We start from the raw sequence: 17,714 nt of genomic DNA, 5'->3' as shown, positions 1-17,714 counted from the left end.
AAGGGCCTCGGGCGCCTGCCCCAAACAAAACAAAAGCACAAGACATATTACAAATTAAATTATATAAAGTTCTAAATAAATGAGTCATACTAAAACAAAGGCAATACTTAGTAAAACTAAAAACAAAACAAAAAACTATTTACTTACAACTCCTAGATTTCTCTCTTCAGCCCGGTCTTTCTCTGAACTTTAGATTTGTATATCAATGTATATTCAACATCCACTTGATTGTACAAAACAACCTCCCCAAACACCTCCCTGCCAAAACAAAAACAAAAACCCTGCTCCTTCTTCATGTCTTTTAGTAGATGTGGCCTAGAGCCCTCTCTTTCCATATCCATCAGTGCAACCTGCTGGCTTTATAGCTTCTACTCAAGCCATCATAATTTTTCTCTTTTCTGGTAATTACAACCGTTCCCAACAGCTCTCTATGCCCCCTCTATAGTCCGTTGTCAACACAACAGGCAATGCAATCTGTTTGAAACCTAAGTCAAGGCCGGGCGCGGTGGCTCACACCTGTAATCCCAGCACTTTGGGAGGCTGAGGTGGGCAGATCACGAGGTCAGGAGTTCGAGACCAGCCTGGCCAATATGGTGAAACCCCGTCTCTACTAAAAATACAAAAGAACTAGCTGGGAGTGGTGGTGTGCACCTGTAGTCCCAGCTACTCGGGAGGCTGAGGCAGGAGAATCGCTTGAACCCAGGAGGTGGAGGTGGCAGTGAGGTGAGATTGTGTCACTGCACTCCAGCCTGGGCATAGAGGGAGACTCCGTCTCAAAGAAAACAAAACAAAAAACCTAAGTCAAATTATGTCAGTCCTCTGCTCACAACCCTGCTATGGCTTCCCATCTTATGGAGAGTGAAAACCAGAGGCTATACATGGTGAGCAAAGCCCTGTAAGATTTGCTCACAACACCCTCCCTCCTTCCTCTGTAGCCCCGGATCATTCTGCTGCAGCCACACTGGCCTAACACTGCCTAGCACACAGTAGGTGCTAAAGGGATATATTTTGAATCAGTATATTTCATCACTGCCCCTCCGATGCTGTGGAGGCAGCATGGCACGGTGGCTAGCAGTGTGTTGTCAGAGAGCACAGTGTCTAAAAGTGTGGTGGCCTTCTTGGATTTAAATCTGAGCTGTACTTACTAGCAACATGACCCTGGACAAGCTACTTAACCTCCGTATCCTCAACTGGCAAATGAGGACAGAAAGTGTACCTATCTGATGGGCAGGTAGGATGTGAGGATGAAATAATGAGTATAAAACACTGATAACATCTGGAACTACATAAATGGTAAACAGTAATTACTTGCATTAGAAGGTACACTCCCACGTCCATAGGGATTTTTGTCTGCTTTTTTAGTTTTATTTTTTTGAGACAGGGTCTCTTTTGTCGTCTAGACTGGAGTGCAGTGGTGCCATCTTGGCTCACTGCAACCTCTGCCTCCAGGTTCAAGTGATTCTTGTGCCTCAGCTCCCAAGTAGTTGTTATTGTAGGTGTACCACCACACCCGGCTAATTTTTTTTGCATCTTTAGTAGAACTTGGGTTTTGTCATGTTGGTCTTTAACTCCTGGCCTCAAGTGATCCACCTGCCTTGGCCTCCCAAAGTGCTGAGATTACAGGCAGGAGCCACCAGGATGGGCCACATTTTTTGTCTACTTTGCTCACTACTGTATCTTTAGTGTCTAAAACAGTGTCTGATACACAGTAGATGGTCAGTGAATGAATACATTTGCTGAATGAATTAAGCTTCACCATCACGTTTCCTGCAGTATTGAAGCAGCTTCCTACCTGAATTCCTGCCCCAGACTTCCTGAGTGTTGTGTTTTTTTTTGTTTTGTTTTGCTTTCGAGATGGAGTTTCGCTCTTGTTGCCCAGGCTGGAGTGCCATGGTACAATCTCGGCTCAGTGCAATTTCCGCATCCTGGGTACAAGCAATTCTCCTGCCTCAGCATCCTGAGTAGCTGGGATTACAGGCCCCTGCCGCCATGCCTGGCTATTTTTTTTTTATTATTTTTAGTAGAGACGGGGTTTCCCCATGTTGGTCAGGCTGGTCTCGAACTCCTGACCTCGGGTGATCCACCTGCGTCGGCCTCCCAAAGTGTTGGGATTATAGGCATGAGCCACCACACTGGCCCTGAATGTTCTTTAGACTCGAATCCAGTGGTTCTCAAACTTTAGGGTCCATCAGAATCACCTAGAAGGTGTGTTAAGCTGCAAACTGCCAGGCCCCACTCTCCCAGAGTTTCTGATTCGCTAGGTTTGGTCTGGGCTATGCTTACCTATCTTGCCTATTTTCTATCCTGTCTTTCTCTTTGTCCTGACTCTATTTCCCTTCATTTGTACTGTATCCATTGTGGAAAGAGGAGGAGATAAATAAGTGAGCAAATAAATAAGATCACGAGCATTAACTTGACCTGCCTTTCCTGGAGCTCTACCGTGAGATTCTTCGGACACTAGACTCACAGCAGAATTTGTTGTTAGGTCTCCATAACCCTGCCAGGGCAGTTGTTCCCATGTGTTCTAAGACAAACCATCAAAGGTGTTGCCACTAGTATACTAGCAGGATATTTTACCTCAATTAGTGATTATGTTGTGTATACCTTTCCATGTCACCCCTCCTCCCCCTCCTCAAGATTTCATGGAAATCTGTATTTGAATAGAACTCTGAGTATCATGACTACAGGCACAAGCTGACATTCACTAGGGATGTCATTCTGTTTTGTTTTGTTTTTTTGAGACAGAGTCTCTCTCTGTTGCCCAGGCTGGAGTGAACTGGCATGATCTAGGCTCACTGCAACCTCCACCTCCCAGGTTCAAGTGATTCTCCTGCCTCGGTCTCCTGAGTAGCTGGAGATGTGTGCCACCATGCCCGGCCGATTTTTGTATTTTTAGTAGAGATGGGGTTTCACCATGTTGTCCTGGCTGGTCCTGAACTCCTGACCTCAGGTGATCACCTGCCTCAGCCCTCCAAAGTGCTGGGATTACAGGCATGAGCCACTGCGGTGGGCTGGGATGGCATTCTGATTCCTGATTTCCCTGGTCAGAAATCTTTGTTCTTGGATTTGTTCTCATGTTACCTTGCGTCTCTATGGAAGCATTTATTTGCCATATTCTGCAAACATGTTGTCCCCAGATAGATTGAATGCTACCCGAAGGTTTGTCACAGTGCTGTGCACAAAGTGGGACTTCAAGTGTTATGGAGGCCTGGAAAGCCAGGTACAATGGCTCACCCAGCACTTTGGGAGGCCGAGGCGAGCGGATCGCATGAGGCCAGGAGCTCGAGACCAGCCTGGTCAACGTGGTGAAACCCCGTCTCTGCTAAAAATACAAAAATGAGCCAGGCGTGGCGGCGCGTGCCTGTAGTCCCAGCTACTCTGGAGGCTGAGGCAGGAGAATCGCCTGAACCCGGGAGGCGGAGGTTGCAGAGAGCCGAAATCACGCCACTGCACTCCAGCCTGGGCGATAGAACTAGACCCCAACTGAATAAATAAATAAAATAAAGCGAAAGTGCTCTGGGTTGTTTGTGTTTAATTATACTAAGGAGATTTGATAGGAAGGAGCACAATAAATGTCATGGTGATTATTTGGTTTATTGTAATACAATAAAGGAAATACAATAAAAGGTTTAACAAACCTTTTCATAAAGTTGCTTCGGTTGTTAAAAAATTTTAGACCTTTCCTCCCATTTTTCTTTTTTTAAGTACATCATTCTAACTTCCTAAAAGTATAGCTCAAAAAGGTGGGGGACCAGGGGAGAGGCCAGCTGCGAAGGCATTATTGGGATCTTATTTGCCCCAAGATCACGCAGAGATGACTTATTCAGTTTGTAGATTATATAAACGGAAGAGGGAATTAATAGTTCCTGAATCTACCATGAGTCAGATACAAACTTTCTCATACAACCCTCACGGTAATCCCACAAGGTTAGAAATTGGGAACAGAAGAGAGAGGGCGGGGAACTGAGCTCGGGTTTCAGGCTAGCAGCAGACAAGCAGGAAGCGGAACGAAGAATGATTTCTAAGCGCAGTTCCGCAGCCCACTCACCTCGTCGGCTGGGGCCACCTGCTCTGGGAGTTTCGATTTCCCTTCCCGCGACTGCACCTCCACAGACATGGGCAACGCCTTACCAGAGCAACACCTGTGTTTGTTTGGCGGGAATGAACCTTGCACTCGGCAGGGCTCAGGGCCCATCGCGTGCAGCGAAGCGCGGGTGATTTAAACCCAAGCAGCGGACGCCTAGAACCCGACCGGATGCTCCTTGACTTTGCCCCCGGTCTCCGGACTCCTCTTATTGGACGTGGCTGCGTTCGGCCGCCCAATGGCGAGGCAGCGCGCGGCTTCCCGGAAGTGGCGGCGCGGTCAGGGCTGGCCTTGGCTTCAGCTGCGGTTTTGGGGTCCCGGACGCTGGGATCGGCGGCGCTATGAGTTCTTTCGAGGGGCAGATGGCCGAGTATCCAACTATCTCCATAGACCGCTTCGATAGGGAGAACCTGAGGGCCCGCGCCTACTTCCTGTCCCACTGCCACAAAGGTGAGTGAGGGCTGCGCGTCGCCCGCTCCCGGGGCGCTGGGGGCTGGAGAGAGGACAGGAGGGGGCCGGCCCTGGAGCAAGGAGCTGCAGCCTGTGGGAAGCCAGCGAGGGGGCGGCCAGCACACGCCTTGTCCCAGTCGGGCTCTTCAGCCTCTCAAAGGCTTCATCTATTTTCGGATGTGGTCAACGCGGCGTAACGGCGCCTGCCAGTTGCGCCCCGGGCCGGCTTGGTCAAGCACTGCTAGTAGGTTCTCTTGGTAGCTTTGCTGGTGGCCGATGATCAGAGATTGGCGAGGGTTAGTACTTCCCTCAGAGCCTCGCTACCATGTATGAAGAAAACAAGTTTCAGATCCATTTGACCACACCCTCAAACGTTGGTAAGCAAGCAGGAGACTCAGACACACACACAACTGTGGAACAGCCCGCCTAAGAGCTCCACGAAGTGCAATCTCCCTGGCCTTTGGGTGTTCTGTCCGTATCCAATATGAAAGCTTCGTTCTAGTTTAGGATGGAGGGATGTTTCCCTTCTAGATGGTATCAGGCAACCAGAAAAGCTACTATGATTTCACAGCTGGATCCTTTCACAGCTGGGCCGATTTAGGGTTTAAGGTTAGAGTGTCGCTGATGCTCCAAGCAGAGATTGGAGCTAAGTTCCAGAGTTTAAATACCGCTAACTTGACAACCATTGTTCATTTTTACTTCTATTGTGCTAACAAGTCACTTTTACCAGGGAAAACAGTTTTAATGCTCATTGTGCTAATTCGCCCAGCCATTAGTGTTAATTGGAGAAAATGATAAACGGAATCACTGGAGTTGCTGCCTCCTGCTGTGTGGCCTTGCAGCGTGCTGGAGCAGGAAGCTCCCACTACCCTGTGGAGTCAATCAGCGTAACAAACCTATCTGTACATGCGCAGTAGGAAAGTATTTTAAAGTAAATTACAGGTATCCAAACACAGCCTTTCCTCACAGGGTTGGTGTGAAGGCCAGCTATGTTGTTTTGTGTGTGGAATCAGTCACTTGGACTATAAATCGTTGAAGTTACTGCTTCTGGGAAATGTCTCTGCTTTTTTTTCCACAAAGCCACCAGTGATTTCTCTTTAATGAGGAAAATCTGGACCTCTTCTCGTGCGTTGCGGTATTCGCATCGTGCTCGTCTTTGAGCATCTCCTTCTTCTTTTTCTTTTTTTTGGAGACAGGGTCTCCCTTTGTCGCCCAGGCTGGAGTACAGTGTGGCACATGCTCTCTGCTCAAGTAGTTGGGACTACAGGAGTCAGCCACCATGCCTAGCTAATGTTTGTATTTTTATTATTATTTTGAGGTGGAGTCTCCATCACCAGGCTGGAGTGCAGTGGCGTGATCTCTGCTCACTGCAACCTCCGCCTCCTGGGTTCAAGCGATTCTCGTGCCTCAGCCTCCCAAGTAGCTGGAGTTACAGGCACACACCACCACACCCAGGTAATTTTTGTGTTTTTAGTAGAGATGATGTTTCACCATGTTGGCCAGGCTGGTCTCGAACTCCTGGCCTCAGGTAGATCCACCCACCTCAGCCTCCCAAAGTGTTAGGATTACAGGTGTGAGCCGCTGCGCCTGACACATTTCTGGTTTTGTTTTTCATTGAGAATCCACTGCTGGACGAGGATATGCCTATTTTTACTTTTTGTGTAGAGCCGCACTGGAGCCTCTGAACTCAAAATGGGCTAGCCAGGATTAAAGTATACTTCCGAAACTTGCACTTCGTGTTTAGGATGGCTGAGTTTGGAGAAATAATAAATCTAAAGGAATTTGAAATCACCATAAGTTTGTGCATTAAGCCAGAAATGGACTCTTCCCTACTGTTGTACAGTCTATAACAACTTTTTCTGTTCTCTGACCACATGTGGATCTGCTTAGTCAACCAGGACATAAACTCATCAAGGGTGAAAACACAACTTCTGCTTTTGGAGGTTTCTCACATTGCCTTCTGTTGGCTTTTCACCTTTTTGGGACACAGGCTTCTTTGATTATGATATGGACTATCTCCACAAAATTCATATGTTGAAGCCCTAACCCCCAAAGCGACTGTATTTGGGGCTGGGGCTTTTAGGAGGAAAATAAGTTTAAGTGGGGTCATACCGTGGTGTCCTACTCTGATAGGATTAGTTTCCTTACAAGAGAAGGAAGAGAGAGGGCGCTCTGTCCTCATGTGGGGCCTAGGAAAGCCATGTGAGTGCATAGTGAGAAGGCGGCTGTCTGTAAGTTAGGAAAAGTGTCCTCCCCAGAAACCAAATTGCCCCACATCTTGATCTTCCCAGCTTCCTGAACTGTGAGAAATACCTTTTTGGTGTTGAAGGCAACCAGAACACTACCTTTCCTTACAGGGCTGGTGTGAAGGCCAACTATGCTATCTATGGTATCTTGTGATAGCAGCTCAAACATGAGAAACTGTATGGACTCTTTTGCTAGAAAAAATGCATGGAAACCCATCCACATCACTTCCTTTTTTTTTTTTTTTTTTTTTTTTTTTTTTTGAGACAGGGTTTTGCTCTGTCACCCAGGCTGGAGTGCAGTGGTGCGATCTCGGCTCACTGCAGCCTTCACCTCCTGGACTCAACCAATCCTCCCACCTCAGCAAGTACTCCCACCTGAGTAGCTGGGATTACAGACATGCACCATCATGCCTGGCTAATTTTTCTATTTTTTATAGAGAGACAGGATTTCCCCATGTTGCCCAGGCTGGTATCGAACTCCTGGGTGCAGGTGATCCACTCACCTCAGCCTCCCAAAGTGCTGGGATGACAGGTGTGAGCTACCACACCCAGCCCCACATCACATTTTGATATAATTCGGAGTAGGCTATGGACCCACCTGATGCTTATTTGTGGGCCATCTGGAAGCCAATGCTGTGTGCAGGGTGGGCTTTACTAAGTATCATCAGTAAGTTCTGGAAGATGAGAGGACCCCCCCGACCCCTGAGACCTGAGATAGTGGCCCAGGGTTGGGGAAATCCCCTTGAGGGGGCAATTTATGATGGTTGCCAAGGAAAAGGAAAACCTCCCTGGAAAAGCAGACCTGGGTGCAGTTCCAGCCACACAAAGCAAACCCATCCAGTTCTTGTGACTACCAGTTGGAAGGGGCCTCAGGGTCGTGAGGATGGGGGACCATGATGCACGATGCAGGGTGCTGCCTGCTTAGTCAGTGTGGGAGCAGGATGCAGAGTCTGGATTCAGCCTCCTCTTTGCCATGGCGCAAACTCTTTGGAAACTCCAATTACGGAGAATGCTGCCCAGGGATATACCCATAGGCCCTAAAAGACTGGACCAGATATCCCTTGAGGGAATTTACCCACTGGGAGACAGGTGGACTCTCCCGGAGGCATATATACAATCAAGGGCTGCCAAGTGACATGTGGTGACTGCTCTGCTTTCACTGGGTCTAATGATGGCCACACGACATATAAATTGAGGGGGTGCTTGTGTGTGTGTGTGGTGGTGCTCGTGGTAATTAGAATTGGTTTGGTTTAGCTAAGCAATTTATTGTTCTTGTTTTTTTTTTTTTTTTGGTTATTATTTATTTTTGAGATGGAGTTTCACTCTAGTTGCCCAGGCTGGAGTGCAATGGTACAATCTTGGCTCACCGCAACCTCTGCCTTCCGGGTTCAAGCAATTCTCCTATCTCAGCCTCCCAAGTAGCTGGGATTACAGCCATGTGCCACCAGCCCCAGCTAATTTTGTATTTTTAGTGGAGACAGCGTATCTCCATATTGGTCAGGCTGGTCTCAAACTCCCGACCTCAGGTGATCCGCCTGCCTCGGCCTCCCAAAGTGTTGGGATTACAGGCAAGAGCCACTGTGTCCAACTGGTTTAGTTAAACAATTTAGAGCTGTTTGATCATTGTTGTCTGGGCCTTTACTTGCTAAAGATTCAGAATATATTGGAATGCATGATATACTTAATGTAATAGTCGGTCTAATTGCTACCTTTCTGTTGTCTGTGTCTGTTAATGTGGAGCGCTGTGGAGCAAGTCTTTGTGGATAGTAATATTCCCCTTTCAATCCATCACAGTAGGCTGAGAAGATGACGAAACACTTACTCTGAACCTGAGTGATTTCCCAGCAGACTCCATGGCCACGAACTTGAATTTCTAGATAGACTGATTTAAGTGGCAGGAAGTGAATGGGTCCCATAGAGCGTGGCTCGAAGGATGGTTGGATTGAAATGAAGTAAGAGTGGAGGGCTAGAAGCAGTTCTCATTCTTCTGTGGCTGCCCAGAGTGATTTAAACTCTGGCCTATGATGCACAGAATCACTCTCCTTTTAAATTGACTTGGATGGCTCAGAAATGGGCAGCCGGTCCTGTTCTGAGGAGGATTCTTCACTTGCAGAAGAAAGAGCTCACAGCCCATGTGAATCAATTCTTATAAAAGCAAACCTCATGGGTTTTCTCTTGAAGCTGAAAAAGAAGACGACTGTTTCCCTTGGGCTAAGGAATCCTCTGGAAAAACATATTCATGAGTTTTTGTTCTTTTGTTTTTAGATCACATGAAAGGATTAAGAGCCCCTACCTTGAAAAGAAGGTTGGAGTGCAGGTAATTTATTTTGCTACTTGTGTTTTTAAGCAAACATTTTAATTGAGAGATAACAACTGTACAGAAAAGTATATACATCCAAGCATATAGTCATTTACAAAATGAACGCATCACCCAGATTAAGAAATAGGACAGTACCAATATCCCAGACCCCTCTTACCTCCCAACTCATTCCCTCCTCCCAAAGGTAACCTCTATTCTGACTTTTGTCATCATGGGTTAGCTTTGGCTGTTTGTGAACTTGATATATATATATATAGAATCCTACCAAATACACTCTCTAAAAACAACAACAACAACAACGACAGCAACAAAAAAAACAGAGATAGAGTTTTGCTATGTCGCCCAGGCTGATCTCGAACTCCTGGCCTCAGGTGATCCTCCTGCCTCATTCTTCCGAAGGGCTGGCATTATAGATGTGAGCCACTGGCACCTGGACCCAAATATACCCTTTTATATTTGTTTTACTTTACTTAACTTTGTATTTGTGTGATTTATCTATGCTGCTAGGTACAGCAATAACTCACTCCATGTTATTTCTGTAAGAGTATATGAGAGAGAATGGCTGTTCCATTGTAAAGGATCATATAATACTGGATTTTTTCTTAAAGCTGAACTGTTAGATGCTTCTCTTGCAGCCATTGCCTACATCTAAATTCCCTCTTCTCAAGATACATATTTGAAAAGGGCCAGTGGATGTCAGGCTTCTCTGCTAATTGATAGTAATACTCTGTCTTCTTGATAATGATAGCTAATGTTTATTGAATACTTACTGTATCTTGGCACTGTGTATTTTTTGTTCAACAATTTTTTTTTTTTTTTTTTTTTTTTTTTTGTAGAGACGGGGTCTTACCATGTTGCCCAGGCTGGTTGTAAACTCCTGGCTTCAAGTGATCTCCCATCTTGGCCTCCCAAAGCCCTGGGCTTATAGGCATGAGCCTTTGCACCTGGCCAATAATTTTTTATTACTTTATTTGTATTTACTTATTGACTTTTGTGACAGGGTGTTGCTCTGTCGCCCAGGCTGGAGTGCAGTGGCACGATCTCAGCTCACTGCAACTTCTTTTCGAGTGATTCTTTTGCCTCAGCCACCCGAGTAGCTGGGATTACAGGCACCCACCACCACGCCCAGCTACTTTTTGTATTTTCGGTAGAGAGGGGTTTTACCATGTTCGCCAGGCTGGTTTCGAACTCCTGACCTCAAGTGATCTGCCTGCCTCAGCCTCCCAAAGTGTTGGGATTACAGGCATGAGCCACCACTCCTGGCCTCAGTAATTTTTTTTGGTCACCTGTGACATGTCGGGCATTGTACTGGAGGTGGAGAATGCATTAGTGAGCCACACAGATGCAAGGCTCTGCACTCTTGTACCTGACATTGTCATTAGAGCTTCTTGATAACCTTTTGAATAGATCCTACTATTATTTCTATTTTACAGATGAGGAAACTGAGGAACCAGAGAGGTTAAATTAGTTGCCCAGTGTCACACAGGCAGGACCAGGATTCCAGCCAGGTCTGTCTGATTGCAGAGCCTATGTATCAGTCATCTGCTGCTGCGTAACAAATTACTTCAAAATGGAGTGACTTAACACTGATCATGTCTTATTGCTCAGTTTCTGTGGATCAGGGATTGACAGGGTAGAATGGGAATGGTTTCCCAGCCCAGGTATCAAACATCAGTGAGCAGAGTCTTCAGATGTCAGCCCCTTCAGATCTGAAGACTCCCTTATCCATGTCTGATACCTGGGCTGGGAAAACTCACACAGCTAGGGGCTAGAACCATTTGGCATGTTGTTTGTTTGTTTGTTTGTTTGTTTGTTTGTTTGAAACAGAGTCTAACTCTGCTGCCCAGGCAGGAGTGCAGTAGCGTGATGTTGGCTCACTGCAATCTCTGCCTCCCAGGTTCAAGCAATTCTCCCAGCTCAGCCTCCCAAGCAGCTAGGACTACAGGCACGTGCCACTAAGCCCAACTAATTTTTGTATTTTTCAGTAGAGATGGGGTTTCACCATGTTGGTCAGGCTGGTCTCAAACTCCTGACTTCAAGTGATCTGCCCACCTTGGCTTCCCAAAGTGCTGGGATTACAGGCGTGAGGCATCTCTATCTCTAAAAGTCTCTTTAGGCCAGGCGTAGTGGCTTAGGCTTATAATCCCAGCCCTTTGGGAAGCTGAGGTGGGAGGATGACCTGAGCCTAGGAGTTTGAAACCAACCTGGGCAACGTAGGGAGACCTCGTCTCTACAGAAAATAGGAAAAATGAGCCAGGTGTGGTGGCATGTGCTGTAGTCCCGGGTGCTCAGGCTGCTGATGTGGGAGGATAGCTTGCATTCCAGCCTGGGTGACAGTGAGCTCCCCTCCCCCTAAAAAAAAAAAAATCTCTTTAGCGTGAGTCCGTCAGGATGGCCAGACCTGTTAAATGGAGACTCAGGATTAAAAAGCGTATGTCCTAAGAGAGCTAGGAGGAAGTTGTACTACCTGGAGATCTAGCCTCAAAAGCCATGCAATTACTTCCACCGCATTCTATGGTGAAGGTAATTACAAAAAACTGCCCAGGTTCAAGGGGAGGGAACATAGACCCCGCCAGTCAGTGGAGGAATTTTAGTATCTATTTTGTAAGGAGAGCATGTATGGATGGTGTATGTCGTTGTGTGGCCATCTTTGGAAAATACAATCTACCGTAGACTATATTCCTAACCTCAAAATGATAGCGTTAAGTTTTAAAAGTTTATTATGGGCTGGGCGCGGTGGCTCATGCCTGTAATCCCATCACTTTGGGAGGCTGAGGTGGGTGGATCAGTTGAGGTCAGGATATCGAGACCAGCCTGGCCAACACGGTGAAACCCCATTTCTATTAAAAATACAAAAAGTTAGCTGGGCGTGGTGGTGCGCATGTGGTCCCAGCTACTCAAGAGGCTAAGGCAGGAGAATCGCTTGAACCCGGGAGGCGGAAGGTTGCAGTGAGCCGAGATCGCGCCACCGCACTCCAGCCTGAGTGACAGATCAAGACTCCATCTCAAAAAAAAAGAAAAAAAAAGTTTATTATGAAATTAATTTCTGTTCATTTAAAAAAAAAAAAAGAATAGGCTGGGCGCAGTGGCTCTCGCCTGTAATCCCATCACTTTGGGAGGCCAAGGTGGGTGGATCACCCGAGGTCAGGAGTTCGAGACCAGCCTGGCCAACGTGGTCAAACTCCATCTCTACAAAAATACAAAAATTAGTCCGGCATCATGGCGCGTGCTTGTGATCCCAGCTACTCGGGAGGCTGAGGCAGGAGAATCGCTTGAACCTGGGAAGTGGAGTTTGCAGTGAGACGAGATCACACCATTGCACTCCAGCCTGGGTGACAGAGCAAGACTCCATCTCAAAAAAAAAAAAATAAAAGAATAGACTTATACAGTAAAAAGCAGAAGTTTCTGTTCCCAACACACCTTTTCCAAAGGTAGCGTAACGTGTGGCGGTATCTTTCCAGACACACCTGATCACATACAAGCGCGTATTTCCAAGTAACAATGGTGAGGGACCACTGTTGGAGGAGGTCCAGGGACACCGTGTTTCCACCCCCACCTTGTGCTCTTGGTGGCACTGAAATGGTGCGCATAGGTATGTGGGGAGTGACTCTAACAGATTTTGTGCCAGAGTAATTTCTGGATTATTAGATGTATGATGAAATAGATTTCATAACCATGCCCGGCTAGTATTTGTGTTTTTATTAGGGATGGGGTTTCACCATGTTGGTCAGACTGGTCTCAAATGAAATTATTAGATGTATGATGAAATAGATTTCTTAGTCACCAAGATGGCTCATTTTGGATTGTACTGAAAGTTTTTTTCTTTTTTCCTTTCAGCTTGAAGGTTTATCTATACTGTTCACCTGTGACTAAGGAGTTGTTGTTAACGAGCCCGAAATACAGATTTTGGAAGAAACGAATTGTAAGTTTTATTTTTTTAATAACTTAATTTTTTTTAAGTGGGAAGTATTTTTAGAGGTAGATTGACAAAAACTTTGCCTCAGTTTGTAACGTACTTCAGTTATCCACATTAATTAGAATATTGAGTCTCTGGCCGGACATGGTGGCTTACACCTATAATCCCAGCACTTTGGGAGGCCTTGGCAGATGGATCACTTGAGGTCAGGAGTTCGTGACCAGCCTGGCCAACATGGTAAAACCCTGTCTCTACTAAAAATACAAAATTCGGCCAGGTGTGGTGGCACACACTTGTAGTCCCAGCTACTTGCGAGGCTGAGGCAGGATAATTGCTTGAACCCAGGAAGCAATGGTCGCATTGAGCTGAGATCACACCACTGCACTGCAGCCTGGGCAACAGAGTGGGACTCCATCTAAAAAAAAAAAAAAAAAAAATTAAGTCTGTTGGCATTGAACAATATGGCAGAAGTCAACATTTGGTAGTTGTTGATATGTTTTCCTTGTTCCTCGAGAGTGAGATCTAGGTCTCAGTTTTGTTTGCTTAATCTCATTGACCCTCTTGCTAAGATGCATTTTAATATTTTCTATTTTTTGTTTTTGAGATGGAGTCTCGCTCTGCTGCCGAGGCTGGAGTGCAGTGGCTCAAACTCGGCTCACTGCAACCTCTGCCTCCTGGGTTCAAGTGATTCTCCTGCCTCAGCCTCCCGAGTAGCTGGGACTGCAGAATCCCACCACCATACCCGGCTAATATTTGTGTTTTTAGTAGGCAGAGGATTTCACCGTGTTGGTCAGGCAGGTCTCAAACTCCTGACTTCAGGTGATCCACCCACCTTGGTTCCACCCACTTGGTTCCAAGTGGATCCACATAGATCCACTCCCAAAGTGTTGGAATTACAGGTGTGAGCCACCATGCCTGGCCACATTTTAAGATATTTAATAGAGTGTAAAGTGTTCATTAACATAATTGCTAAATCCTTTTATTTAAATTGTGGGATAGAGTAAGAAAAATAAACATAAATTACAGGCTGTCATAAGGAAGGGATGACAGCTAGAAGAATACAGATAGAATGGGTAACTTTCGGTCTGGCAGAATAAAATGCATCTGTCCAATGTGAGGTAGTCAAGGGGAGAAAAACGTCTGGTGCATAGAAAATGCAAAGAAGGCAGAAAAAGTCCAATTATATATGACTATATATAGGAAAGGATTTAATTGTACCTTTGGTCAAAAGACAAATTCTCAGTTTAAGTTAAAAAAATCAGACAAATCTGGCTGGGCCCAGTGGCTCACGCTTGTAATCCCAGCACTTTGGGAGGCCGAGGCGGGCAGCTCCCCTGAGGTCAGATAGAGACCAGCCTGGCCAACAGGGCGAAACCCCGTGTCTACTAAAAATGCAAAAAATTGGGTGTGGTGGCGGTGCCTGTAGTCCCAGCTCCTTGGGATGCTGAGGCAGGAGAATCGCTTGAACCTGGGAGGCGGAGGTTGCAGTGAGCTGAGATCGTGCCACTACACTCCAGCCTGGGTGACAGAGCGAGACTCCATCTTCAAAAACAAACAAAAAAGTTAGACAAATTCATGAGTATTAGTCTATAAGAGACATAGATAAAACAGAAGGATAAATACAGGTTGAAATTTGAAATTTTGGGGGAAGAAGAAAAAATTACTAACCAATCAGAAGGCCAAAATGTCAGAGTGGCAGTTTTTAATATCAGAAAGTAGACTAGAAGGCGAAGAAAGACAAGGTTTGAAGAGGGTGTCACTGTTAAAAGGAGCCATGGGTCATATGGACGTATGTGCAATTGACAAAATAGCGTCCAGCTGAAGTAGAAACTTCGAGAACCTGTCACCCAGTGCTTGATCTGAGGAGAACCACAGTGACTTAACAGAATGTGGGTTCATTACATGGATTAGTTCTTAAATCATTGTGGGAGTTGGCAGAGCAGTTTGTCCCAGTGTCACAAAGAGCCTGTTTCTATTTTTTTTTCTTTTTTTGAGATAGTCTCACTCTGTCACAGGCTGGAGCGCAGAGGCATGATCTCAGCTCACTGCAACCTCCGTCTAACCGGTTCAAGCAATTCTCCCTGCCTCCGCCTCCCTAGTAGCTGGGATGACAGGCCTGAACCACCACACCTGGCTAATTTTTGTATTTTTTAGTAGAGATGGGGTTTTGCCATGTTGGCGAGGCTGGTCTTGTACTCCTGCCCTCAGGTGATCCTCCCGCCTCGGCCACCCAAGGGCTGGGATTACAGGTGTGAGCCACTGTGCCGGGCTTCTGTTTGCTCTTAAGCTGCTTACAGCCAGTGCCTCCCTCCTACCCACATTTGGGCAAGCTGACAAAACGGCCCACGCCTGCCTTAGCACTAAGGCGAAGTTCAAACCAGGCATGTCCAGGCCCAACCCGCACCAAAGTGGAAACCAGGGCTACTTGCTCCTACTCTCTAAGCCACAGGAAACACTTCTGTCCCCAGCTCAGGGACTGCACTGCCCTCCCCGAAAGTCCTGTGATGTGACTGAAGTTTTCTTCTCATTCTCTGTCGTGTGTGTGCTCGCGTGTGTGTATGTGCATGCGTGTGTGAGTATGCACACATAGTGTGTGCACGTGTGTTTGTGTGCATGATATCATCCACCTCCACATCTGACCTTTGATTGGGAAGGGGATTTGTCCTCCCTCTGCAGAGCAGTCACAACAGCAGGGTTGTTCCTGTTGTCTCTGCCATTCAGCTTGAAGTTACTACAGGTCAGCCTGGCCAGCAGTCAGGAAGGAAAGCTGGAAGAGAAGTGGAGGGGAACAGAGACAAACTGGAAGGCAGAATGGCCCACTAGAGCCCAGCAGGACAGACCGAAACCCACTTCTGTCTCTCACTTCCTCTGGCCTCAATAGTGCTGGTCTCCCGCTTTGGCTCTGAAGCACATGCACCTGCCCCAGGACTCGGAGGAGCTGCACACAGGCACCCAGCAGAAGCTGATGTTGCTGCGGCCCTGCCCCAGACTCTGAGTTAAGCCAGAAGGTCAACAATGTTCACGAGCTGTTACCATTTCTGGCGCCCTTCAGAGCATTAAAAAAAACCTACTAGTTCACATCTGCCTTCTTAATGTTTACTGTGGGCAACAACATGGAAAGGGGTTCTAGGAAACAGTTCCAGCTTAGGTGAGTTGACATAGTACAAACAAGGCCACCGCAGAATCAGGGCAAGAAATAGGAAATCAACAATTGTCACTGAAGAGCTTAACATGCCCCTCCCAGATGCTGAAAGAAGGAGGCAGGAAACAGGATGCAGAAAATGTGTAAATGTGGACTAATGAACAGAACTTTAAACCCAAGGAAGAAAATAGTATTTTGGGGGGTGCTCATGACATTTACAAAAACTAACCATGTACTGTGTCACAAAAGAAGGCAATGATGTTGGAGATCAGAAACAAAGGGACAGCTAAAATCTTCCCATACATGTGGAAACTAAATGCATACAATAACTGACCCTTTGGTTAAAAAGGAAATTGTACGATAAAGAAAACATACAATATGTAGAACTGATATGGCTAGGCTTGGGGGCTCACATGTGTAGTCCTAGCACTTCGGGAGGCCAAGGTGGGACAATTGTGTGAGTCCAGGAGTTCGAAACCGGCCTGGGCAATACCGCAAAACCCCATGTCTACAAAAAAACCTTAAAAACTAGCCTGGTATAGTAGAGTGTGCCTGTAGTCCCAGCCACTCAGAAGGCTGAGGCAGAAAAATCACTTGAGCCCCGAAGTTTGAGGCTATAGTGAGCCGTGACTGCGCCACTGCACTCCAGGCTGGCTAACACAGCGAGAGCCTGTCTCAAAATAAATAAATAAAGGAGCTGATGGACAATGGAAACGTGGCATGTCAGAATGTGTGGAACATAGCTAAATTTGTCCTTGAAGGGAAATTGATAGCATTAAATAGATATATTAGAAAAGAGGACGGGCTCAGTGGCTCACACCTGTAATCGCAGCACTTTGGGAGGCTGAGGTGGAGGGATCACCTGAGGTCAGGAGTTCGAGACCAGTCTGGCCAATATGGTGAAACCCCATCTCTGCTACAAAACATTAGCCAGGCATGGTGGCGGGTGCCTGTAGTCCCAGCTGCTCAGGAGGGTGAGGCAGGAGAATTGCTTGAACCTGGGAGGCAGAGGTTGCAGCAAGCTGAGATCGTGCCACTGCGCCCCAACCTGGGCGACAGAGTGAGACCCTATCTCAAAAATAATAAATGGGGAAAAACCCATTTCATACATGAAAATGTAAGAATCCTCATAAAGACAGTAACTGAATCTAGCAGTGTTAAATAGTACATCATGAATAAGATGTTTCATTCCAGAAATGCAAAAATACTTTAACACCCAAACCTTAGACACTGTAAGTTTTAGGACATTAGTGGACTAAAAAGGTGAAACATCACATTGATCTATTCATCAGATACTTACTGAATGCCTCTTACGTGCTAGTCTCTGTTTTGATGGCAGGGGGAAATGTACCAGGGAGCGTTCTGCAGCACTTAGAACCAGTGCATGAGGCTGGGTGTGGTGGCTCACGCCTGTAATCCCAGCACTTTGGAAAGCTGAGGCAGTTGATCCTGAGGTTAGGAGTTGGAGACCAGCCTGGCCAACATGTCAAAACCCTGTCTCTACTAAAAGTACAAAAAACTCAGCCTTGCGTAGTAGCGGGCGCCTGTCATCCCAG

At 46.5% G+C, this 17,714-nt stretch overlaps 1 protein-coding gene across 6 annotated transcripts in view; it reads left to right on the top strand.

Annotated features, from left to right (window-relative positions):
• The first annotated feature begins 3,983 nt into the window (after positions 1-3,983).
• Positions 3,984-17,714, top strand: part of DCLRE1C (DNA cross-link repair 1C) — a 55,061-nt gene continuing 41,330 nt past the window's right edge. For 2 of the 6 annotated variants that reach the window (XM_034930027.3, XM_034930020.4), the window contains exons 1-3: positions 3,990-4,534; positions 9,046-9,097; positions 12,938-13,022. In XM_034930027.3, coding sequence (XP_034785918.1) covers positions 4,426-4,534; positions 9,046-9,097; positions 12,938-13,022 — 246 coding nt within the window. In that variant the 5' untranslated portion in view covers positions 3,990-4,425. Of the gene's footprint in view, positions 4,535-9,045; positions 9,098-12,561; positions 12,693-12,937; positions 13,023-17,714 lie in introns of all 6 variants that reach the window. The other 4 variants (XM_063607278.1, XM_034930019.4, XM_034930024.4 and 1 more) reach the window with 4 other exon arrangements.

The sequence above is a fragment of the Pan paniscus genome, chromosome 8 (genome assembly GCF_029289425.2).
Source record: "Pan paniscus chromosome 8, NHGRI_mPanPan1-v2.0_pri, whole genome shotgun sequence".
Lineage (NCBI taxonomy): Eukaryota > Metazoa > Chordata > Mammalia > Primates > Hominidae > Pan > Pan paniscus.
This window is presented reverse-complemented; position numbering and strand designations above follow the sequence as displayed.